Source organism: Ammodytes marinus (genome assembly GCF_949987685.1).
Source record: "Ammodytes marinus genome assembly, chromosome: 3".
NCBI classification, from domain to species: domain Eukaryota; kingdom Metazoa; phylum Chordata; class Actinopteri; order Uranoscopiformes; family Ammodytidae; genus Ammodytes; species Ammodytes marinus.
In genome coordinates, this window is record NC_137232.1 from 26,659,445 (window position 1) to 26,685,480 (window position 26,036).

At 42.0% G+C, this 26,036-nt stretch overlaps 1 protein-coding gene across 1 annotated transcript in view; it reads left to right on the forward strand.

Moving 5' to 3' along the window:
* Positions 1-5,554: 5,554 nt before the first annotated feature.
* gucy1a2 (guanylate cyclase 1, soluble, alpha 2) overlaps positions 5,555-26,036 on the forward strand; it is a gene marked incomplete at both ends in the record, with an annotated part of 43,460 nt that continues 22,978 nt past the window's right edge. Inside the window, 4 exons of the mRNA XM_080053915.1 lie at positions 5,555-5,887; positions 14,956-15,017; positions 16,055-16,179; positions 18,323-19,233. Coding sequence (XP_079910041.1) covers positions 5,555-5,887; positions 14,956-15,017; positions 16,055-16,179; positions 18,323-19,233 — 1,431 coding nt within the window. The remainder of the gene's footprint in view (positions 5,888-14,955; positions 15,018-16,054; positions 16,180-18,322; positions 19,234-26,036) is intronic.

Below are 26,036 nucleotides of genomic sequence, written 5' to 3' on the forward strand. Positions count from 1 at the left end.
AAGTCAGAAGTTGTTTCATATCATACTTCTTCACAACAATATCATCCTTCAAACCTGAATGTACACTGATTATTGTACAAAGGTTATTTTTTTACATTTAATTGTTTAGTGGTGCATTTCAAACTAAAATGTTTTTGTGACATAAGTGATAAATTCTCTTACTTTATGCCACAACTTCAGCCACTTTGGCGGATAGCGGAAGGTCTAAAAAGACTGTCTTTTGCAGCCAAGACATGAATTAGTGCCGTGACTGTGTGTCATACTCCCTATTTTTCAAGCCTCTCTTTCCAGTACTGCTCTCCAACCCTGGGATTTGGCTTCTTACTGTTAGACCTTGTGATCCTTTTGCAGCTGTCACTTAATTCTAAGAGGTTTCAGAGCCGCACGTGCGAGCTTATACACCAGCGAACATGAGCAATCAGCCACTATGTGACCTCATAATATTCCCCAGCTATTTGGCCTTTTGATTAGTGCTACCCTTCAAAACCCATCTGATTTCCAGGTGTCATCTCGGACACTGTGTGGTGCATGGGTGCAGCTGGTTAGTGCTGGGTACTTGATTCACAAAAGGTTGAGATTTATTAATGCACTATTTGTATATGTGGTCACAGGGGAGAAATGCCTTCAAATTCTGGATTTTCACACAAGACAGTGATCTCCAAAATTAATCACTCCTTCTTATCAGAAACCTAAGGGAGGAGTTATGTGGGAGAGTATATCCCATGGGTAGATTTTGTAGTCAGTAAGTTGTTACTATTTGTAGGATAATCTCTGTACAATTTAATTACATTCTGTCCCTTGTGATTTGAAAACATTGGAAAGTATTTCTAACATTTTATAGTAGGACATGGATGATTACTCGGCACTGTATCAGTCAGTTGTGAAACTATGGCTTGAATACGATAAGTATTGGGGGCCTCTCATATGTGATGTCATTGTGCACATACTACTGAGCTTGCACTTATTTCAAGTCACATTGAACCAAAGTAAAAGTAGTGAGAGAACAAGTTCATATTGAGAGCAGGGAGATGCTATACTCCCCGTCAGCAAAGACAGTGGTGTGACGTTAGTTTCCCTGAGGGGGAAACGTTATTATTCTTTAGTGTCCATAGTGTCCCTGCAGCTAGGTGGTCAACAGACCTTGGCTTGTTCATAGTTTGTATGTGCATCAGTGGGCCAGCTCCCCCATAAATCTGAAGTGATTCAGTTTGTCAGCCACCTCTATTGTCCACCACTTGAATATGATGCAGCTGCCAGGACGAATCCCATGATCAAACTGTGCGTTTAAAGGTCAGATCGTAATGTAATCACTTTCAGGAAACTCAACTGTAACTGTATATGCTATATATTTTTTTATGTGAAACACCTCAACATGCAATTTGCTACTCTTTAACCTGATTTGTACCTTTTGAAACCATTCCGTGGGACAGTGCAACCGATTATTTATATTGTGCAAGTGCAAGAGAGGCCCAGGTTCACGGTTAATAGCAGCAGAGTGGCGTGGAGTGATGTATGGTTATGGCCAATTAGATTGACTGGGGGCAGATTTATGACCGAGACAGCCATTTCTCTCTCCCTGTCTCTGCCGCTCTCTTTCTTTCTCTCTCACACAAACACACACACACACTCACACAAAGACAAACCTAGACCGCAATCCTTCCTAAAGTTATTTTGTGAGCCCACACACCATTGCTGCAGGCAGGAGGCTTATATATTTGACAGAATGATGTGGCAATAACAGTGTCTTTTGTGTCACTGAGTGGAAACTGAAATGCCGGCTAACACACAGGCGCTTGCAATAACATCCTCGAGTTTTGTGTGGCAGGCAGTGGGTGAATGCAAGACCACGTGTTGTGTCAGTGTGACGCTATGTCTGCCTGTCTCTGGGTAAAGGTACCTGGTTTTGACTTACTGGTGTGTCTTTATTATCTCCCTGCACATTCCTTAGCCTCCTACTACACATATTTCAGATTTAAACTCAGCCCAATATGTGTCTGCTCCTGGAGGATTTTGTCTATACATGGATTGCATATGCATTTTATTAGAAGTGTGTGTGTGTGTGTGTGTGTGTGTGTTCTCCAGGAGAAGCCAGGCTTTAAGACTACATGCAAGAACTGATGTTAGACTGTAAATATGTCTGTAAAACATTCTGGTTATTCAACTCCCCCTCCTCTCATTTACTTAAACTTTGTGGGCCTACAGCCTGCAATAGGCTACTGTAAAATGGTTTGCTTAATATTTTAAAAGCCCCCTTAAATAATTAATACATCCGGCTTAAAGGTAACTATCTTTGGATTAGAATGTGTCTGATTTATTTTGGTTGATAATTCAACCAACTGACCGATCTGCCGTGACTCTTCATATGCTTACTTGCATTCAAAATAATGTTTTCGATCAGTGATATGAGTCCCATGAGTGACCATCACAAAATACAGACAGTTGACAAGAAATATGCACAAAAGGGAAGGCTACTGCAGAAAATGCAATTTTATACACTATATAGCCAATTCCACAGCATCATATGGATGAGTGCTTGAAGGTTAATATAATACACCTGGTGCTTCCAGCAATGCCACTGAAACTCGGGGTTGCTTCATACTTTATTTCCATGGTAATGTCATTAAAAGGTGATGTCATCATTGTTAGATATACCTCTTGAGTGTGATTGCCATTATGACTTTCTATTTATAATAATTCCATGATAGTCCAGCGACTGAGCTATTACCCTGCCTGCACTCAGCTGTATTCGGCTGGCTGCTATATGGGCTTATCTTCTCTGGAACATTATTTACCCCATTGTAGTGCTTTATTAAATGCTCACATTATAACTGATGGATGGCAGACTGATTGCTAAGAGCAAGCGACCAGATAAGGGAAGAGAGACAGAGCATTAGACTGTCTGCAGTGTGTGAGCACAGGCTGTGTTTGAGAGAGAGAGAGAGAGAGAGAGAGAGAGAGAGAAAATTCTGTGCAATTGGGGTCATGCTGCTCCAGAAAGTCAAATGAATTAGTAAGCACCTCCAGGAAATTACATTGTGGTGTGTGTGTGTGTGTGTGTGTGTGTGCGTGTGTGTGTGTGTGTGTGTGTGTGTGTGTGTGTGTGTGTGTGTGTGTGTGTGTGTGTGTGTGAATGCACTTACATGATGCATCATGTTTGTTTGAGTGTCTCTCTGCCTGTCCCTTTAGGAACCTTAATGAACAGACATGCTCTGCCAATCTAAGGTCGCGGCAGTGATTAGTGCCAGATACGAGCATCGTTGTGTTCTTTGACACGAGGCAACATGCGTACCACCTCTGCCAGCTCCATTATCTGCCTGTTGGGCCACATTTGTCCTTGTATATCCACCAATGCTGAACACATTTGGCACATTCCCATTGACTAGTCTTATTGGCCATGACTGTTCTTTGATTATCATTGGATGTTGCTTGATTGCCACTTAGTTAAAGGAGCAGTCAGCTATTCTGGAGATTGCTTGTTGACAAAATCACTTTTCGTTAAAATCATTGAATGTCCGCTACATGTCCGTACTCTGTGTGCACTGAAAAAATTTGGTGATAATACACAGCCTGGGCTCTGTAAACTGGTATGTAAACAAAGGGTATTTAAACAAAGTGAGGCCACCTTTGCTAGCAACATGCCATTATAGAGCCTAGTCTATGTATTAACACTGATTTGTTTTCAGCACAAACACAGTAGGCTATACGGACACGTAGTGGATCGTAAGGAAATATTTCCTGCTTTTGACTAAAAGTGATTTTGTCAACAAGCCTCCAGGATTACTGATTGGTCAAAATTAACATGAGCTGTAGCCTACACTTTGACCAATTAGAGCGAGGCTCCGATTATCTGTTCTTATTGGCTGTTGGGACTGTCCATTCACTTTGGCACGACTTTGTTTGCGTAGTAGAGCGTGTCAGGGAGGGACCATAGGGGAGGGACCAAAGAGAAAAAGTGGAGCGGTTGAGGTATTTGGATTCAAATCTCTATCCCAACTGCCATTTTCTCCCCAATTCCTCCACCCCAGCTTTAACTAACAAAAGTAATTTGTCACCTGAGTGCTGTAAATTATACTAGGCCTAGGCTACTACTAGGCCTATGTAGAAACAGAAGCCATAGTTTGACAAAACAATCCAGACTCAAGGACCAAGGTCCACTAACTTGCTTTCTATCTATCTAATCTATTTTAGATTACAATTTTTTTTCTTTCTTTCTATCTTTCTTCTGATTGTTTGTGGGTTATTGTCCGACTGAAACGCAGCTGATGCGTGTATCCTAAGCTACTTCACTGCGCGAGCTCGACAGTTCAGAGAACATCACCGGTGCGTGCAGTGCTGCTGTTGGCTGCCCGCGCGCGCTCACTCTCTCTCTCTCCCTGTTCCCCATCTCGCGCACCTTCTCTCCAGCCACATATTTGCGCGCGCTCCGAGCAACGACCAGAGATGAGACGAGACCCAACAAGAAGCCCATGAGCAGCGGTGGAGGATTATAAGTGAAAGATGGACGAAAGATGAGAGCACGGTTAGTTGGCGGACAGAGAGGATAACAGCTGTCGCCGCAGAGGAGAAGGGACGGAGGAGAGAGGGAGGCAGCCACATCTGCCGTGACTTTGGGGATTTCACTTTGACAAAGTCGGGAGATAAAGGAGGAGACGACGCATTCCTCGGATGCACAAATTCACCGCTTGCTAAAGGGATGGTAAAAATGTGTCGGAATTAACGTGGTGGACCAACATGTCGATAGGCTTTTGGCGACAATTTGTCATTTTTTGTTTGTTTTGCAATGTCGTCAGTTTAGGTCAAGGTATCGTCTACTTTGACACAGTTGCGGTGCGAGTCAGCGCTTCGCCCTTTTTAAGCTAGCAGCTAAAAAACGCGGCTCTTAATTTTTTTTTTCTATTCTGTCGTAAAGAGTTAGGTTATCTCTATATTTTTTTAATTGAAACATCCTTTGGAGAGTGTTTGGCGTCCCAGGGGGGGCAGGTTGGGCTTGTTTTGGGGGTGGAAAGGAGGACATTTTTTATGAGGTGATACCCCCACCTCATTCTCCCCCTTATATAAATGTTTGCGTGCCGTTAGTGCTCTCGTCTCGTTCTCGGTCGTCCTCTCCCTCTGATTAGGTTGCTGAGTCTCACGCAGACAGACAGATAGACAGACACGCATCTCATATGCACGCATAGACACGTACCTGGACGTTAGATCGCGCGCACACACACACACACACACACACACACACACACACACACACACACACACACGCACGCACACACACACACACACACACGCGTGCACACACACACACACACACACACACACACACACACACACACACACACACACACACACACACACACACACACACACATCTCATATGCATAGCCTACATAATTATACAAACAGATCATAGCTTACCCCCGTCACCCACCCAAACCTCTGACTATCTGATGACTCCCCGGTGTAGAAGTGGACGTGTTACGGAACCGAGTGTAGCATCCTCATCCTCAACACTACCACTGTTAGCATCACCATCCTCATCTTCCTCACCACCACCACCACCATGTCCTCGTCGTCGCGCAAGATCTCCTCCGAATCGTTCAGCAGCTCGGTGGGCTCGGACTGCGGGCTCGAAAGCCCCGGGGGAGACGGAGGAGGAGGGGACGGCGGCGGTCTGGAGCCGGCTGAGGAGAGACGAGGCTGCCCCTTCTCCTCCTTCCCTTCCAGCAGAGCGGCGCTCTGGAACGGCCGCAGCCCAGCTGAGAGATCGGCGCACCCGGCCGGTGAGGAGCAGATACCGGCCCCGGTTGTTGGACCCCATAAGAGGGTCACCCGGAGGAGGCGGGTGAACCTGGACTCGCTGGGGGAGAGCCTGAGGCGACTGACCTCACCCATGGTAAGCCTCCGCCAGCTCAATGTGAGGAGCTTGAATGGGCCTTGTGAGCATAGGCCTAATACAAACAAATAAGTAATAAAACCCATAGGCCTTGCCTAATTGGCCAAACTGGTTGATAATAGCCTATAACACAATGCTGAGCAAATGATAACGTTTTGCCCATAATGTAACTACTTTTAACATTTTGGTTCACTTATAAAGCTACATTATGGAGCATTTTTTGTTGTTGTTGCTCATCCATAATGTAATAATGGGCAAAAGATTGTAAGTTATGGGCTCAGCATTTTATTACGCCTTGTTGAAATGTTCTTAGATATTCCTGGCAAAAGCTGATGCTATCTATATAATTATTGCCAATAGAGACTTAGCTGTCGATTACTAATCGTAAAGCCATACTGAATAGTAAGTGTGTTGTTTGAATATCAATTTGTAAAGCATTCTTCTAAAAAAGATATATATGTTCAAATAAATGATGGTCTAGTTTGTTTGTCATATTTTTTGCAATTAGAGATTGTAAAACTTTTTTTTATGTGGAACAGTCATGAGGACCAAACAGTCAAAGGCATTTATTTCATGCAGCTGTCTCTGTTCAGAAGCCTTTGTAACCTCTAAAAGACAACATTCTCAAGCTATTCCAATGTAGTACAATTATCCCAAATCCCAGATGGTGTTTGCTGTGCTGTCTATGAAGAGAAATCCTCTTTTCATCCTTCACCTCTGATAGCCTGAATCATCTGGCAGATTATATAATAACTATGTTGTTGTGAGAGAGAGAGAGAGAGAGAGGGAGAGAGAGAGAGAGGGAGAGAGAGAGAGACAGAGGGAGAGAGAGAGAGAGAGAGATGCCATTGCCCTGTCTGTGTATGTAATGTTGTGAGCAGGACTGTGACGAACGAGCCTGTTTCCGTGTCTGTGTGTCTCAGTTGTATTACAGGCTGTAATGAAATAAAGCAGTTATTAGAACTGATTGCAATTGTGATGGATTGCAAGGCGTTTGCTTTGGGCATTCGCTAACTATAGAATATACTGAGACAGACAGATGTCAGATGACTTTTACTTTCAACTGAACAAATCATACCGAAATCTCAAAAAGACAAAGTTGAATATAGTAAAACTATATTTTGAACAATTACTATTTCTGTATTATTCATACCATATTGATTTCAGCAGTAAATAGCTTGTCTTCAAATTTCATTATAAACAGTAAAATGGGAATCTGCATCAGGAAGTGCTAAATGAAAAATGTGGTGTAATGTTAATTGCTACTGATTTGACGTGTAGTGTAAACTTTTGTATGGTCAGAGTAGAGATATCCTGTTAATATTCGCAAACCATGTCAAGGATGAAACCTCAGCAAAATCAAGCAAACAAACAGAGTAGTCTAAGGACACTTTGAAAATCTCTTTCTTGTTCGCTTGCTTTAGAGAGTGTCGTCATGCACTCTCTTGTAAATTTGCGCCATCTGTAATTTCATGCCTGGCAAAGTGGGAATGAAGTGTATTTTAGGTTTGTCGATGTTTAATATGAGGTGGTACTAACTGTATTTAATTTTCTCAGTCAAGAGATGGGCAATATACAAGAGCTGAAAGTGGCTTAAAGGTAGCCTGGATGAACCCAGCCGATTGAGCTGGCGATTTGATTTTTCCCTGCAGACTCGTCTGGACCCAACCACTGTTTGGCCCAGTTTACTTCCTCCCAAGCGTTTGGCACCTATCACAAACATGCTTTCTCCCCAGGCGTGCTAGAGGCGGGCTTAACACAATGACATCAATGAAACGAAAACTGAAAGCCAAACTGAAGTGAATGATTACATCTGGGGTAGTCTATTATAGTCAAGATTTTTTAAAGACAGAGATAGGTTGATGGATGAATAAAGGATGGATGGATGGATAGATATCACAAATAGAGTGTTTGTGCTCTTGTCATCAAATGGGTGCCAGGTGTGCTTATGTTGGTTCCCCACATAATAATAAGAGCTGCAATGTTTTCATCAGACATCAGAAGAGTAGGTTTGTGGGAGAAGGTTTCTCCAAATTGCAACTGCTGATACCCTGTGGTCCAAAATCCTTGGATATGTTGCAGAGAAATCTGGATAGGAGAGCAGAGCATGTGATTGTCAGGCTTTCTTGCTGTCTAGGCGCAACCTTGCAAAAAAACTGAAATACAACAGCACAGCTAAAAATCTGATGTTGGCGTATATTGGAGGCGACTGCTGAGAGCCAACTTCAGCTCTCAGCCGCAGCCCTTACTGGCCCTGATCTTTAATAGATCCGTGAGAAAAATAGGGCAGGGGGACCCTTAAAGGCAGTTTTGAGTAACACTCAATGATGATAATATTGAGCATTTAAATAGGTGCTTCTGTCTGTCTGAATTCAAGTATGTATTGTTTGTTTGTTTGTCTGTAAGTGCAATTAAGCATCAATTGGGTATCAATTGAGCCTTTCATATGTAAATAATGTAAGGGTCATTATGGTGCTGTGCTTTGGACACAGGGACAGGGGTAAATGTCCAAGGACTTTTTCAGTGTATGAAGGGCAAGTGTGCGTATTTGTGTGTTTATGGCTGTTTTGTGATACAGCAATTTAAACAATCTCTGGCTAATTTAATTCATTGCTTCCATAAGTAGGATCATACTTTAGCAAATTAACCAATACACACATAGATTCACTCACCTACATTAGGCATGGGATAGGCATATCATCTCACGATTATCCTGGACAAAATAATTGCAATTAACAATATTTTCGCTAGAATCAAAAATATATAACTTAAATTAAAATGGCTCTAAGCCATACTGGAATCACTTACATTTTTTCAGATTATTTTATTGCATCACTGATAAGGACAACCCTAAAAAGTGTATATTATTTGTGGGATAAATGGGCAAGCCAAGCCTTCAGCCAAGGTGACAGGTTTGATTTAGGAATGACAAGGAAGACGCGGGTTCCCCTCTTAAATCAAATCAAAGTTAAACAGAAATCAATATAAGACAGTACGTTAGTGAGCTAGACAGTGTTATTAAGTCACTCTCTCCTCCCCTCTCTCCCTCACTATCTCACACACAGTGGCTGCGTGCAGGTTGTTGACTGCAATGGTCCGTGACAAAGAGAACAGAGCAAGCTCTCTGTGGTTGTCTTCACGCTGACCACACTGTCCCAGAAGCAACAACAACAACACACACACACACACACACACACACACACACACACACACACACACACACACACACACACACACACACACACACACACAAACAATAATTTTTCTGTCTACCCCTCTGTTTGTATGCAAATTGGCCTTGATGCTGATCAAAGGGCCCAGAGCATCGGCAGCAAACATGAAAAGCATGAGACAAGTGTGTTAATGTGTGTATCCTAAATTTAAACAAACCAGTTTTATCAAGGTCTAGCATGACCTAGCTTTTAGCTTAATAATATGCATGTTGGCTGTTCACTACTTCCTATGAGTCGATCTGTAGAAGTTAGCCATTTGCTGTGATCAGTGTTCCTCTACTGTTTGTTTATATACTTCCCATGAATGGGGGTAGTTTACTCAAATGGACACCATCTCTAGTGAAATCATTATTACCTGGGAAGAACATTCAATCGTATTTCCTAATACAATCGTGAAAACAATATACCGGTGTAGATTTTTGGGACAAGTAATACATGGAGAGCGAGAGAGAGGGGTATGACATGCAACAAAGGTACCAAGTTTAATAAATCGCAGTTTTATGCCTTGCATTTATTTGGCATGCATGGCTAACATTCGGTTACCAGGGCACGCCATCAAGCTTTTAAAATATTAATTTGAAAACTTAGAAGCTGCCATTGTTACACACTATACTATCTGTAAATGCAGCAAGAGCTTTATCCAAATTGAAGTTGTATTGTTAGAGGGTGTCTTGTGCTGAACAGATAGTAAATTGATTATTGGTTTTGGGCTATATACATTTTGATATTGATTTGACTTAATGGGCGTGTGCATGGACTGAATAGCTAACAACTTGCATGTTTTATTCTTATTGATTCTCTCTAAGTGGGCAGAATCTTTAACGTAATAAACTGGACTGACGCTCACCCCTCCCACAACCTCAACTACCCATTGTGTGAACCTGTGCGTGAATCAAGTTGACTGGGTGATTTGACTCCTGTCCGTATCAAAGGAACTGTGTATTCATTTCTACTTCATAGTAGGGGTGTGAACATTTACAAACATGTATAAACGGTTAAACGTCAGATTTCTTTTCATGCACACGGTTAACCGTGGCGTCAATGTAGGCTCGTCTGCAGACAGATTCTACAGACTAGTGTAGTGGAATAGTGAGATATTACCATGGCCGAGTGGCCTATGATTCCACCAACATTTTGATACTAGGAAGGAGACACCTCAGCAGGCAAAGGGAGACGCGGAGAAGTAGGATCCAGGTCTTAACGGTTTACTTTATTAAAGGTTGACATCAAGGTTACAGCTAGTAGACAGCTTCTACTATATCAACACAGATGTTACTTATTCATTACAATCATTCAGATCTTACCAGAATTAACCTACTCTCAACCGAACTCTGAAAAGGGGAGCCCTGACCCACAACCATGACATCTTGTTCCTCGGGCGAAAACAGCGCGCCTAGTGGCAAAGCACTATGGCCTTTTATCAGGCAGTTGTGTGTGTGTGTCTGTGTGCATGTATCTGTCTGTGTGTGAGTGAGAGTGTGTATGTGTGTGTCACATATCTAATATCAAGCCATATTAGAACCTAGCTGCTTCTAATAGATTATAGTCTATTTGTAGCAAGATGTTGCAATACTTGACTGGTGTCTGCTTACTGACCATTACCAACTCTTAAGCAGCCGGTGTTACTTCTGCTGAGGAGAAGGTCATTATATGACCTGTGTGGCCTTTCTGCTTGACTCAAAGTTTGTACTAACTTCTTTTAAAATGATAACATATATACAGTATGTTGCAAATTCTTTACACTATCTTTTATAATCCCTAAATAGTGGGTGTTACTTGTGATGGGAAATGAATGAATGTGCATCTCCAGAACGTATTGAAATGCTTTTCAAAACTTTATTAAATAAAAAAAATTGGTTTACTAACCGGTTACACGTGTAGTAACAAAAAGCACTCGGAAAATCCTCACCACTGCGATGTTCGATTCAGTCGTTGCATTACACCGTTAATGCCGCACAGTTTTATATACACATTCATCGCTAAACAGTGCTAAGAGAGTCTGCCTAAGAAAAAGCAGATGGAATGGAACTGAACTGTTTTCTTTGTACCTTTGTTACTTCTTAACTCTTCCCTGTCAGAGGGGCCTGACAGGGAACTCTGGTATACTTTATCTGCCGCGCTCTCATCTGATGTATGACTTTCTATTTTCTTCAGTATTTGTTGGAGTTTTCAAATCTTGCTGAAGCTCCAGAACCCAGTCCCACTGCACTATGACAATGTACCTCATCAGTTCATGCTGATAGTATTTCGGAGGAGGAAGATGCAATAAAAAAGGAGTTGGTCCATTGCTCTGTATGTGTACGTGTTTGTGTTGGAGGGAAGAAGTCGGGTAACAAAGGCAGATTTGCATACAGCAGACTCGAGTTTGAATAAATCTCTCAGGGAAAGAAAGCAATGCAGAGCAGAGCAACGGAGCAAAAGGAATGGAGTGAGTATTGGTGAAATTCTGCTCCCCTCCCAAGGTAAAGAAACAGAGCAAACAAAAGAGACAGAGTGATGTGGTTAAAAAATATAGGAAACCAGAGGAAGAAAAGGAGGAGAGGAGAGTATAGCCCCTTTTACACAGAGATTGCGGCATATTGACGGAACAACATCACTCCAAAATGCCGGCTTTGCTTGCTTCTGTGTTATTTACACAGAACCAAGCAACGCCGGCCTGCTGGCGCATCAGTAGTCCCTTTTACACAGCGCTCCGTAATGAAAGAGGTGCTTGTAAACAGCGTCAGGTGTGACGTAAACATTTAGCGCCGCGCCGGTCAGCTGCTTTACAACAACAACAATGGCCGGTGAATTGAGAGCAGATCGTGCTGGAGCTTGCAGTAAGAGGGCCGTATTTTACTGTCCCCACGATGTGCCAGTTGATCTCGCTACGCGCTGAGTCCAACATCACTGGGACAGTTAACCAAACTGACTAAATCAATCCGACCGCTTCACCTCTGTGTGTGTGTGTGTGTGTGTGTGTGTGTGTGTGTGTGTGTGTGTGTGTGTGTGTGTGTGTGTGTGTGTGTGTGACAGGTTGGTTGTGAGCGAGTCTCTTTGTGGGCAGCGATCTGCCAATCAGACATACACATACACACAGTGTGTGAAGTCACGTTACTGTAGACAGAAATAAAGTGTGGATATACGCTCAGACTTAGGATAATAATAGCGGCGGCGGAATGTGTTAGCAAAACAGTAGCTCTGTGGCTAACAGCTGAGCCGGAGCCTTCAGTCAGCTGAAGCAGACAGTCTAGCGGGGCGAGCAGACTATTCCCCCGTTACTAGGTCGACGTCAAGCTGAACAAGAGCCCTCCGCTGCGCGTCGGGCTCCTGCTTCAGCTTGTCGGTCTTTATTTCTAGCAAGTGACCCGTTCGCTATACTTTATCCCTTACTTAGTCTAGCCTAGCTTTCCATTGTACAACTTCTCCTGGGCAGAAATAGACTCATACACTCTGCAAAATGAAGCGCGGGGGTTTGGATTGAGCAACGGACCTTATGATCAGCTAGATTATACACCGTTCCTTTTATTTGGTGATTTTTACGGGACATCAGGCCGCCGTGGTTAATGTTAAACACATGTCCTTCAACTGCTAACATGGTCGCATGTTTAGAACGTAGACTATGGAACGTCAAACGCCCCCCTGTTCCGCAACAACAAGCTGGAGCATTTAAACAGAGAGGCGGAACTGATCGTGTCGGGAATCTTACTACCCCCCGAGGTAGTAAAATTCCCGGAACGATCACTCGCACCTTTCTTCCCTCGTTCCGCAACTGTCGCATTTACACAGCTGGGGGGAGGGCCGAAAGGCCGGCATATTCCCGGCTTTCACTGGCTGTGTAAAAGGGGCTATTGTCTCTAAAAAGTAAGGGAGAAAGTTTGAGTTTACCTGAAATCTTGTCAGGTTGGCGTTTTAATGCCTTTTTTTCCTGTAATCTTCTCTTGAGTGCCATTTCCGTCTACACACTGTCATTGCCACGATTACATGATATATTCTTATTATATTTTTAAATATTTTATTCAGTGTTATTTTACATGACCAATTTATGCCATTTTTCTCCTGTTTATATTGCAGTTTTAGCAGGCCTAAAATGTGTCTAAATCCTTCCATTGAAGCACATTGGTGTGTGTAACTGAGTGAGATTAATGTGTGATAGGGTATCGAATTGTGTGTACAGTAAACATGCCAGCGTTCACAACAATACAGACTAATGATGATGTACGTGCACACTTTGTTTGCGTGTGTGTGTGTGTGGGGGGGGGGGGGGGGGCTGATAACAGTTAGCGCCTGTATGTTGGTCATGTTGTAGGATCTTGTGTGCACACACACTGTAATGTGCATGTTCTGTGGTAAATGAGTAGCTGAATCAAGGACGCTGTAAGAGGAGATTCTCATGAGAATCGGTGCTATGCCCATGCAAACACATTTACAGTGGACATTCACACAATTGTGTTTGTGGGGAATATTGAGGTGACAGGAAAAACATGTTTTTTCTTGCAAATAGACTGAAAATATGGGCCACTGTTAAAGTTAAATGAGTCAGCACTGAGATGCATCAAACATTTGTAATACTTTGTCCAATTGGTTAGCTGCAATATGAAATCCAAGGCGTATTTAACCTGATGGCAAAAAAACTATATTCTCCTTTCAAATCCTGGTGACAAAACACAAATGTTGATTTGTTCTTTGACTGCACACTAACTGTGTCTATCAGGTCTCGCTGTCTCTTGCACAACCCTGCAGCTCAATTGTCTCAATCTCTTTCGTTCTCACATATTTCTCTCTACACAAACACAAAATCACTCCTGCACAGTATCTGTCCGGAGTGGGCGGAGACCTCAGATTGACCTCTCCAGCTGGCACTCTGTGATCTAGTATTGTCACTACAGCCTTGAATTTGGGCCGTATCACAGATAATCACATTAGACCCGCCCTCTCAAGCTTAAGCTGACAGTAAGACAAAATACACCAGCTTTACACAAACACACACACTAACACACACGATTCAGAAGTGTATTGTGGTCGTCTTGAATTTTCTATTGTTATTGCCAACTTTATTTTTAATTTTTTTTAACAGTAGACCTTTGAGGAAAGTAAATATCAATTGTAACATCTTTTTTCCAGGAACAATGGGCAATTTAGTGCCACTCCTCTTTATGACACTCATAAATAAAACATTTAGACTCAAGATTGAGCTTTTTTCACAGGAGACACTTTGACTGCGATGTCGAGACTGCTACATTCTTTAAATGCACACATGAAAAAAACATGAATGCCACTTTTTGGTCATGTTTTCTGCATTGTTTTCAACTATTGCATGTCGTGAATGTAGCCATTTGAGGATTTACTGACGGTCTTTTGATTACGTCAAGCTGTTGCGCAATGGTTGTTCTGCAATGGGTTAGGGGCACCAGACTGGAGAAATAGTTCAACCAACTGCTTATCTCATTGCACTGATCTTCTACCAAAATAGTGGCAGGAAACATGCAATAATTTACATTTTCTTACTGCACTTTTTTTTTTGTAAATGTGGCATAAACATTTGCATGGAAACATGGCTAGTGCAAACATGCATTCAACCATTATTAAATGTATTGTTTACACTTGTGTGGAGATGCCATGCCAGGAAAGGAAGCCACCAATTTGTGTTTAATATTATGATTGTAATGGGGAATTACTGAATATTTGCAGTATTGGCGCTTTGGGGTGCAATAAATCCATAAACCCCCCATACACACACACACACACACACACACACACACACACACACACACACACACACACACACACACACACACACACACACACACACACACTAAAAACCAGATTGTCTTACATTTTCACTTTTTCTTGCAGACACAGACTGTTCAGGAGGCTCTACAGCGAACTTTGCTGTTCTACAGACAACAAGAGATCAGGTAAAAGCATCTTTTGTGATTCCCGTAGGTTTCTCATGCTGCTTCTAATGTCCTTTTTAAATCAATATCCATTCAGACTTCTGTCACACAGAAAGACAGACAGACAGACAGACACGTAAAGATGCAGTCCTTAACCTCTTCTCTCTTGACTTTTTCCACACTGTCCGTCCTTGTCGAAACAGTAAGTCTGAGTAGAAAGGATTCAGCCAGGCACAATACGCACATATCCAGGATTCATCAATATTTTCTTACCGAATTTCTGAAAACAAATGTAGTACTTCCTCAGACGCACAAATGATAAAGGTTTGACCGAAAATGTAAACACACACCTTTTAACTAAATACATAGTATATTAAGACCATATTCATTAAAAAAGGATTAAAGAACATGTTTTTAACTGTAAATCAAATAATTCATCGGCCACATGTATTGAATGAAATGTATGTGATTTCTTCTTCATAAATTATTGTATTTGTCATGATTAATATATTCAACTATAACAGCTGAGTTTCCAGTCCTGTCTTGCAATGCAGCATTATGGGAATATCCACATTAAAAGATAACTGTTTAGTTTTTGTTTGCATTGCTACTTTCTTTCAAATAAAATGTATATAGAAGTGTATAGATTTCATTGTGGTTGTTCATTAAGAACAAACATAAGCAAGTGAAAAGATAATTTTAGACTTGTGAATTAATGACCGTTAAGTGACAGTCCTTGTTGGATTCTATCACTTTCTCCCTCATGTGTTAGCAAAATGCCACTAATCATTCCAGTCATCACTTTATATTTAAACACACACACACACACACACACACACACACACACACACACACACACACACACACACACACACACACACACACACACACACACACACACACACACAAAATGTCCATGGGGTGCATCTTGAGGGGATGAGATGGAGGTTCCTCCTGTGTTGAGTCAATTGGCGCCTTACTAGCTTTTCCAATTTGCTGATGTCTTTACTAATCATTGCGTATTCTGTCCATTTGTTTGGCACTTGTGTCTTTGACAGGTGTCAAGAGGGTGGCATCGAGGAGAAGCGAAGAGAAAGGAGAGAGGATAAGTGCCCATTTCTAGAAAATTCTGGCTCAGAGGAAGATATCCTACAAATCCTACAGTACATGGCCACTATACTGGGTAAGTAAAAGTAAAGTAAGATGGGCACTGTGTATTATTGTGTGTTTGGGAAGAAGGGGCTGTTTGGTCCCCTTTGTATAAGTTGAAGTGCACATTGGCAATGCATGTCTCTTTTCCCTCCCAAAGCATGTCCTAGGTTTCAGTATTGTAAAGCCATCCCCCAGAGGCTAGACCTGTAAAACAGATTGTAAATACGTTTTAATAAAAAACGGAATTACAGTATCACGGCCTTGGTAGCAGGCAGACAAACAGAAAGATATAACGACACACACACACACACACACACACACACACACACACACACACACACACACACACACACACACACACACACACACACACACACACTGACTCACTCTTTAGGCTTACACAGTATCTGTGGCCTAACACGAGAAAGCACACACTTGTTGTCCCTATGAGTCACTCAGTACAACATTCAGTACAGTCTATGATCTATTTCTGCCTCTACAGTCTTCTACCCCCTGCTTGTTCTACATCTCCGTCCTCTCTTTCTGTAGTGCAGAGTCCCCACCACTGTATGCAAAAACTCTTCATTACTGCTTTATTTATTAAAGGTGGAGTCGGCAATTTTGGAGAACGCTTGTTGTCAAAATCACTGAATATCTCCTCACTATCTGCTACCTGTCCGTGTACTGTATGTGCGCAAAAAAAGAAACTGATGTGTTACACTGATATGTAAACAAAGGGAATGTCAACAAAGTGGGTCCACCACAGCTAACAACATACCTGTTTACGGAGCCTAGGCTTTGTATTAACACTGGACTTTTCTTCAACGCACACACAGTGAGGTAGCAGACCATGAGGAGATATTCACTTTTTTTTTTTTACAAAAAGTTATTTTTGCCAACAAGCGTTCTCCAGAATCACTGACTTCACCTTTATTCCACTGTCCTTCAGTCATCTTTATAACTGCTATCTTCATCACTTGTCCTGTTCTTGTTTCTTTCTGTGATTTCCCTGCAAATGAACTTCCCCTCTCACCATCACTTTCTACCTCCCTCCTGTATTTTTCCATCTCCCCTTGTCCCTCTTTATCTTTGGGAGTCCTTCAATTAATCTATCCATTTTATGCTGTTTATCTGGGTCTTAGTCAGGCTAAGCAAGTGGCCCAGACATCCATCTCCTTGGCCATAACTTCTAGCCATTCTTGGCAGGAGGCCTTAGAGTTGTTCCCTGGCCAAATGGGATATATAATCCCCTTGTTCTGGATTCATCCAGGGATCTCCTCCCAGTTGGATGTGCCTGGAATACATCCACAGGGAGCTGTCCAGGAGGCCTTACTGCCAACCTATGCCAATACCACCTCAAGTGACTTAGTTTAGAATGAGCAACCACCTCGGCCTGAAGTCCATCTTGATGCCAAAGGTCACTCATTTGTCCTAAAGGTTGAGCTCAGCCAACTCGTTCACACACTAGCAACTGATCATTACCATAGTTGAACATTGGATTGTAAATCAACTGATACTTTCAAAAAGATTTCACCTTAAAAAAGTGCAACCCAGCGGTTTCGTAATATGCCCTTGTTACTGCCAATACCGCACCATTCTGGCTGTCAACATCATGCCCTCGCCTGGCCTCTCTCAAATGTGTTTTACTGCTCTAAGCGCTATGTGTCATGTTAAACTGATGAGTTTATGAGTTAAGTTTTGAACAGGCACATGTGTCTTTTAGGAGGCACATTGATATTTTCTACAGGGTTTATTCTATTTTGTGGTGTAAGGATCTTAATTTTAAATTTTAATTTGAATTCAGCAATAATCCTCTAATCCTATTTTTTCTTCAGTCAGTAGGCATGTGACGTGATTATTTTATCTCATCAATATTCATAATTTCAGCAAGGCCTTGATGTCTGATTACTATGGACATTGATTTTCTGAAGTTGCTACGCTTACAGTTGTTTTACATTTTTTATTTATTTTTTAATCATGGTGCAGAGGAACAATTTCAAATACAAGGCAGCTGTTATAGGAAATTATTATACACACTCCAGGGCCATGTATCAAGAAGAGATAGGTTAGAGGTTAGTTGTATTGTTGTGTATTACGGTCTATGACTTTGATCATTTGTGTACATCCTGAGAAGAGTGCAATTCAACACATGTTTTTCATCCCCTCTCTCCCAGGAGTGCCATTCTGTGAGCTGCGAGAGCATTTCGGAGAGGAGTTCTTTGGCCTCTGCTTTGAAGAAAATGAACGAGTGCTTCGGGCTGTCGGCGGGAACCTGCAGGACTTCTTCAATGGCTTTGACGCCATTTTGGAACACATTCGCACCTCCACGGGGCGCCGCGCCTCATCTGAAAGCCCCTCCTTCCAGTGCAAGGATCCCCGCGAGGAGGAGAAAGGGAGAAGAAAATTGGACAAAGTCGGTGAGCGAGGAGAAAGAGATGAAAGGGGCAAGGTGTTGCTTCTTCACTGTTTCAACCCTCCCCCTGTCGTCGGATTGGTCATGCCAGGGCTGATCAGAGCTGTTGCCAGGCGGATCTTTCATTCAGAAGTTGAGGTGGAAGAGGTGCCACCTTTAACTCCTTTGTTACCCAATGAAGATACAGAACACGCAGAAGGTGACTCCACAACGCCCACCCCGACTGCGTCCCCCAATGCTTCAACCTCCTCATCCCCGTCCTCTCCCTCTCCCTTCCCCATGTCTGTGCCCACAGTTTGTCTGTCCTTCCAAATCCTGGAGACGTGCCCTCCTTCCCTCCCCTCATTCCCAAACGCTGGACCGATATGCACCAAGCGGCCGCCGCTCTCCCTGTCCACTGACCCCAGTGACCTGTGCATTAGCCTGGCCACGTTTTGCCGTGCCTTCCCCTTCCACCTGGTCCTGGGGCCTCACATGGAGCTACTGCAGCTGGGAGAAGGCTTGAGGAGACAGGCTCGCATTGAGCCTCACCGGAGCCTCTCCTTCAGGGACTGTTTCGAGGTTGTCTCACCCAAGATGGAGCCTTCTTTCCAAGGCATCCTCCTGAGGCTCGCGTCCCCATTTACCATCCGTACCAGGCCCGATAGCACACAGGCTGGCACCAAGGAGAAGGTAAAGCCATCATACATAACCGATTACACAGTTTCTAAAAATTCTACTTTTCACCACATATACTTGCAAATCGGACAATTGTTGTCTTTTAATGTTATTGTTGTATGGTAATCAGTGTTGGGAACGTTACTTTAAAAAAGTAATTAGTTATAGTTACTCACTACTTGTTCCAAAAAGTAACTGAGTTAGTAACTGAATTACTTTATAATAGAAGTAATTAGTTACCAGGGAAAGTAACTATTTGCGTTAGCCTACTGTAAAAAAAAAAAGTTGCTATATGTCAACAAATTTGGATTTTTCTGAGCAGTTTTCACAAGTCAGTTGAAATGAGTAGAACAGACAGGTAGGCCTACTTGTAGGCTACATAACCTTCGATATGTATTGCACATCAACAGACAGCAAGAGGTTTATCCTGCACTTCAAGTATTTTGTTCTCAACAAAAGTAGTAGAGGAAACTGCTGAATGTACCGTGCTGATCTGCTATAGGCCTATCACTGATTCACTTCAGGGGTGTCGGCTAAAACCACTATAGTAGCCTAAATAATAAAACACTACTTAAGGCCAAAAACGTCAGACTATGAAGTATGAAACGATGAGAGGAGGAGTAAGGATTTATCCTATGTTTATTTCCTTCTTTAACATGCACAGCAGCATACAGATCCCAGGAAAATAACAGTAGCAATATTCGGCTCGTGATGACACGCTAAACAGCTGTTTCAAACGGTGAATCGCGGCCGTTTAATAACGTGCATAAATTATAACTTATAGAGATCGGAAAACTCCATGCACTTACTCACAAGGGCGATGCAAACAAACTCAGGGAGAGCACGTTTCAACCGTGGATTGATAGGTGGTTACTGCGGCAACGTGCAGGCTCACACAACAGAGAGAGAAAGAAAAAGAAACTTCACTAAACAGGCGCTCCGGCTGACTGACGTGACGGCGCTAACTGACAGTTATAATGTCATCCACACTGAATAAAACACAACTTAAAACACACCGGTCTCCTCACTAGCAGTAGGCTATGGAGCCAGGGGTGCGTTCGGATTACACAGTTTATTCAATCAATTCATAGTAACGCACCGCATTTAACGTTCAGTAACGATAACGGCGTTGTAACGACGGAAAAAGTAATTAGTTAGATTACCCCGTTACTGAAAAAAGAACGGCGTTACCTAACGCCGTTATTTTAAACGGCGTTATTCCCAACACTGATGGTAATATTCCAATACTATATAAGTTATAGTATCATTATCCTTAGGTTGTAAGTGAAAAGAAAGTAGTTTACAGTTGTACGGTGAGCTTCAGGATAAAATCCATCCATTTGTGTTGCAAATTTATTCATTGAAAATTTGAGTATTATAACTGCACTTAGTTTTGCATGTGATGTACTCACCCACTCAAGCACAGGACTCTCTCTGTACTGGGGCGGGTTGGACTGCAGCTATGTCAGAGTTTTCGTGCAGAAAGCCAAGGCTACAATTCGTTTCAACTTCCAGTTTGTTACAAATGTCCTTACTTATTGCTAACAGTTTTCCACACTGTTCTCTGCAAGAGCATGTACTCTAAGACAGAGTAAATTATCTACATTATTTGTATTTGAATACATGGAATCTTTTTTTTTTTTTTTTTAAAGAGCCACGCTCTTTTTTATAAAGAGCGTGGCTCTTTATAAACTCATATACTATAGGATGCTATTCGGACACATGTTGCACCAAACCCGCAAGCCTGTGCTGTCTCTGTTTGGAATGAATGAGGTTTGAATTGATTCCAATTGCCAAAAACCATTAATCAATCGCTGTTGTATGCCATACCCAGTTCTTTATTGATTGGTCTCTACAGACCGTCCAAACACTCTGATGTTAGACAGGACTGACAGAGCTGAAGATTGATTAGTCCACATGTGCAGTGCTCTTTTCTGGGACGTATGGGAGGGCGAGTTACGTATGTCTTAAGCTATTTTGTATTGAAATGTACTGGCACATTATGGGCCCCCATGAGAGAAGATGCAAACGCTTTCATCCACGGCAGCAATATGAACTAGTTTCTGATAGTTTAGGTCAAACACACTGATTGATACATGTTTGTAATTTTGAGGGAACAAAGAGCAGATGTATAAAAGTTAGCCTTTTTTTTGTGAATTTAAAAAACGTTTTTTTTTTACATTGTTGTCTTTCTTGTCCTCTTGTTCTGTGTGATAGGACTGTTTCTTGCCATGCTGTCGGCTACATCTCTGAGTGAACCAGAGGAGATAGGGATTTATTTGAGAAAAGACAGTTTGTTTCATAACTGAACGTGCTATTTTTTGCTCTCGTAAGCAAAGCATCACTAGCAAAGCAAAGGGTCGTTGACTATAAAGGGTATGTAAATTGGAGAGTACTGAGGTTAATCTTTATCCTTTGAGAGTTGGCTTCTCCAAATAGTTAATAATTTGAACTATTTTATGTATTAAAGCTGGGGTGGAGGATTTGGGGAGAAAATGGCAGTTGGGATAGAGATTCGAATCCAAATAACTCAACCGCTCCACTTGTTCTCTTTGGTCCCTCCCCTATGGTCCCTCCCTGACACGCTCTACACCAACAACGTCGTGCCAGAGTGAATGGACAATCCCAACAGCCAATAAGAGCAGTGAATCGGAGCCTCGCTCTGATTGGTCAAAGTGTACAGCTCATGTTAACTTTGACCAATCATAAATCACATACCCCAGCTTTAAACAGGTTGGCAAGAATATAATAAGAAGCATCACAGATTGATAGATGGTGGGGTCCAGTCATGTCATGTTTTCCCTCCTTGTTATGTCATATGTAATGGAACTCACAGACTAATCGTTGCAGCTCTGCTGTTATTATTTTTGAATAACATTATTTAAAATTACATTATGATTTGTTCAATAGGTTGGAAGTATTTGTTAGTACATAAAAAACGTGGGAACTTGGAGCTATGAGAATATTTCATTTTAGGTGAGCTCCACATAAGGGAATCATTCAGACAGTTGGGGTTCCTATCATAAAAATAGTTTGCACTGTGATGTGAAGGATTGTGTTTCAGCTTTGTCTACACAGATTTCTAATTGGGCGGTTTGATCGTGCTTTAGCCAATTAAACCAAGGTAGCAGCAGGATTCCCCTCTTCACAGTCAGACCTCGAGCACCACTACAGTGCATCTCCTCTCTAGTTTTCATCTGTTCTCTGTCAGTGTCTCATAAATTCACTCTCATTTTCCCTCTTATCAATTTCTATCTTTTACTTTCTGACAGCTTTCCTGTTTCTCCTATTACACATTTTCTGCATTTTCATTCCCCCCCTCCTTCACACTCAGAGAGAAAATGAATACTAAAAAGGTTCTATAGCTGTCAGAAATGGAAAAGCATTGCTCAATAAAATGCGTTGCGTTCTCTTTCGTGTTTCTTTCCCTATTTTTCCAATTCTCTATTAGAGTCCCCTGATATCATGGATTTGACGCTGCTTTTTCTTTTTCACCTGAGGAAAGGCAATTATATTTCTAGTGTAATCCTGCATATGAAGGATGAATGCATAGTGAAGCTAATGGTTCTTATTTGGAGTTTATGGTTTAGTTTTATACTTAGACACAATAAAATTAATTATTTTTTGCTTTTGATCACATTGTTAATACTTAAAAAATCAAGCACAGTATCTGTGTTCTGGGCAGTGGCTCCATAGTCATCTGTCTTCCTATATCTCCTATCAACAGACAACAGAGCACTGGTTGAGAATGCATTTCAGCACATTTATGCTCGTTTCACATGTAGTTGGCTTTTCTATTCCATTTGTGTGTGTGTGTATGTGTGTGTGTGTGTGTGTGTGTGTGACACTACTAGAAGTTTTTACTATTGTTTTGTGTTTTTAATTTAGTTTTAATTCTTGCTTTTATGTGTCTTTATGATGTTTTGCATGTAATGTATTTTACAGCACTTTGGTCCGCCTCGGCTGTTATAAATGTGCTATATAAATAAAGTTGACTTGACTTGACTTGACTATACTGATCAGACTTGGCACTGCTGAAGATTAAACACTTTTGCGGACCATGCTCCAAAGAGCATCCACTAAACACTTGAAAGATTTGTTCTGCAATATGTGTTTTCTTCTACTCTCTTTTTTTTTTTTTTTTGCCGTATGAATCTTGTATCACCCGGGCAGAGAAGCAGAACAAACCGAGAGGGAAAGAGAGGGGTGGGCTGACATTTTCACTAGAAAGGGCAGCGAGAGAAGGCGACAGGCCAAGGTAAAGAGGCCACAAAAGAGAACTCCCCTGCGCCTGCACCGTGTGCGTGTGTGTGTGTGTGTGTGCGTGCGTGCGTGCGTGCGTGTGTGTGCGCTACGCATGTTTGTGAGTAGCCTGTGGAGGATTTTCAGTGCGACTTCTTTCCTGTCATTTCCCGGGGACATGAGCTGTGTGAGAAACAGCCAAACCCCTATTGAAAAGGTCAAATTGCAGCTCTCTCTCTCTGTTTGCTAAGTGTGAACACAGTGGTCAGCACACAGGTTGCTCTGTCAAACGCTTTCCTCTAATAAGCATATAATCATATTCTACATATCTCCTGTACGCCACAGTTTCTTATATTCTGTCTTCGTCAAACAGAAGCAGAGCAAGGTTTTTGCATAATGCCTCAGAGTTAAAAGAAGAAGAAAGAAGAAAAAAAGTGTATGGAGATTAGAGTATATGGCAAGCAAAAAAAGTTTAATCACAACATGCTTAACACACAATTACTGATTCAACCTATTCAGATCCACTTACCTGGTGAATGTCAATTATCAGTTGGTCAGTTTTGTTTTTTATGGAAGAACCTCACCCCGGGGATCATTAACATGATAACAGCAAACGCAGTCTTGAAAACAGAAACTTTAGAAACCAAGTTCCAGAGTGGAATCTTTTGAAATCGCAACTCCAGCGTCTCTATGTGAATAGCCATAGATACATATGGTGATTAGCAATGCCGTTCCCTGTGATAACGATGACATCACGGCTCGACTCTGCACATGCGTAGGCCTATTACATTTGCTGTCAAAATAGCCACATGTGAGTTAGAAGTTTGGAAGACAACATTCACGGTGTCTCCGCTGCACCATCACTGTGATCAGTGGAGAGTCTCGCACAGGGCTCGAATATATCGGGTATCGGCCAAATGCGGGTAAATTTAGTCCAAGCGAGTAGTAAGTTATTGAGGCCACCCGCCACTTTGGCTGGTGAAAGATGCGTGCTCTGCCAGCTTTTCTAGCGACTAATAAACTTGTGTCACCAACGGTGATGCCAGGGACGGCTTTCTACATTAAAAAAAAACACTATAGATCAGGGCTTAGCAGTTAAGTTACTAATGAACAGAGCATTAAGGCTACGGCTTCACATTAAGCCTTTGACTGGCTTTACATTAGCATTTCACTGGACAAACGTGAGTTGACTTTTATTTTGAAGTAACCAGAAGGTTACGAGTTCTACGCGGTGGAGAAAGAGGACAGAAAACTTGTCATTTGCAATACTTGTAACTCTAAGCTCACACCAAAACCTTAATGAACGTTAGTGGCATTCATTTTCAGTTACAGTAAACGGATAGTTTGAACCAAAATGACCAAATGGCACCGGAAGTGTCACAGCCAACTACTGGCTTGACATACTACAATGATTTCGGCCTGTTTTTTCCAAAACTGTGTGCATGATGAAAGTTTTCAAAACAATTGCGTCTGAACGTGGAAACTTTTGAAAGCGTAAAGGGAAAACCTTTCCGTTTTTTAGTGAGACTGTCAGGGCCGCTGCTACGCTTTTGGGTGCCCTAAGCAGAAATTGTCAGTGATGCCCCCCCCCCCTCCCAAAAAAAAAACACCCAGAAGCTCGCGTCCGCAGGGCGCGAGCAACATTTTTTTGCCCTTGCAAGATCTCTGCGACTGCTTTTTGGCACATTTGCCAGCATTTACTAACAGAAAGAACAGCTTAACTTGTGAAAAAACTGCCTTTGCAAAGGAATTGAGTGATAGGATCATAGGCTGATTATGAGATAATGGGCCCCTGGGCTTACACTCTTAAAGGGCCCCCCACTTGTCCCTATCCAGTCAGGTACACTGAATTTTCTACACGGATACATACAATTAATGGCAAAAACATATTAAGGAAGTCAGTGTTTCCCACTGGATTTTGGGGTTTTGTTGGAGGGACCCTGTACCTTGTTGGGGGGTGGGTGGAATTTTTTTTACCTTTTTAAAGTAAAATGCATCAATCTGGTGCACTTTGTGAGGAAATTTTAGAGACTAGAGAGATATCAAATCCTGAGATGCAGAAGGAACATTATTTTTCAGATTTTTCTTAAACAGGTAGCACTCTTTACTCTGCAACTGTAAAAACAGTAGATTGGTCTGCAGACCCATGTTCTATGATGGAGGGGCCCATTTCAACAGATAAAGGGTGGATATGAACAATTTAGAATTCACACATATAAAGTTTATTTGTGTATGTGTGAGGGGGCCTTCAACCCCCTTAGACAGAGCTACTAATGCTGTTGTTTTTAACTTGCTTTTGTATTTCTCCCCTACTAGTTGAGGGGCCCATGATGATTTCTATCTTGTTACATTTTAATGAGTATTTATATTTAGGCTATTCCTTTTTGGACCCTGTTATTGACATCAGTGACTGAGCTCTTTGACTATGCAACATGAAAAGTTACTATCAGTATCTCTGGCTAAGGGCCCCCCTGAGCCCTTGGGCCTGTGCCCGGTGTGCCTGTGCAGTAATCCACCCCTGGATAGGTTACACAATTAAGAAAAAACAACGATGGGCCTGTTCATAACTAATTTAT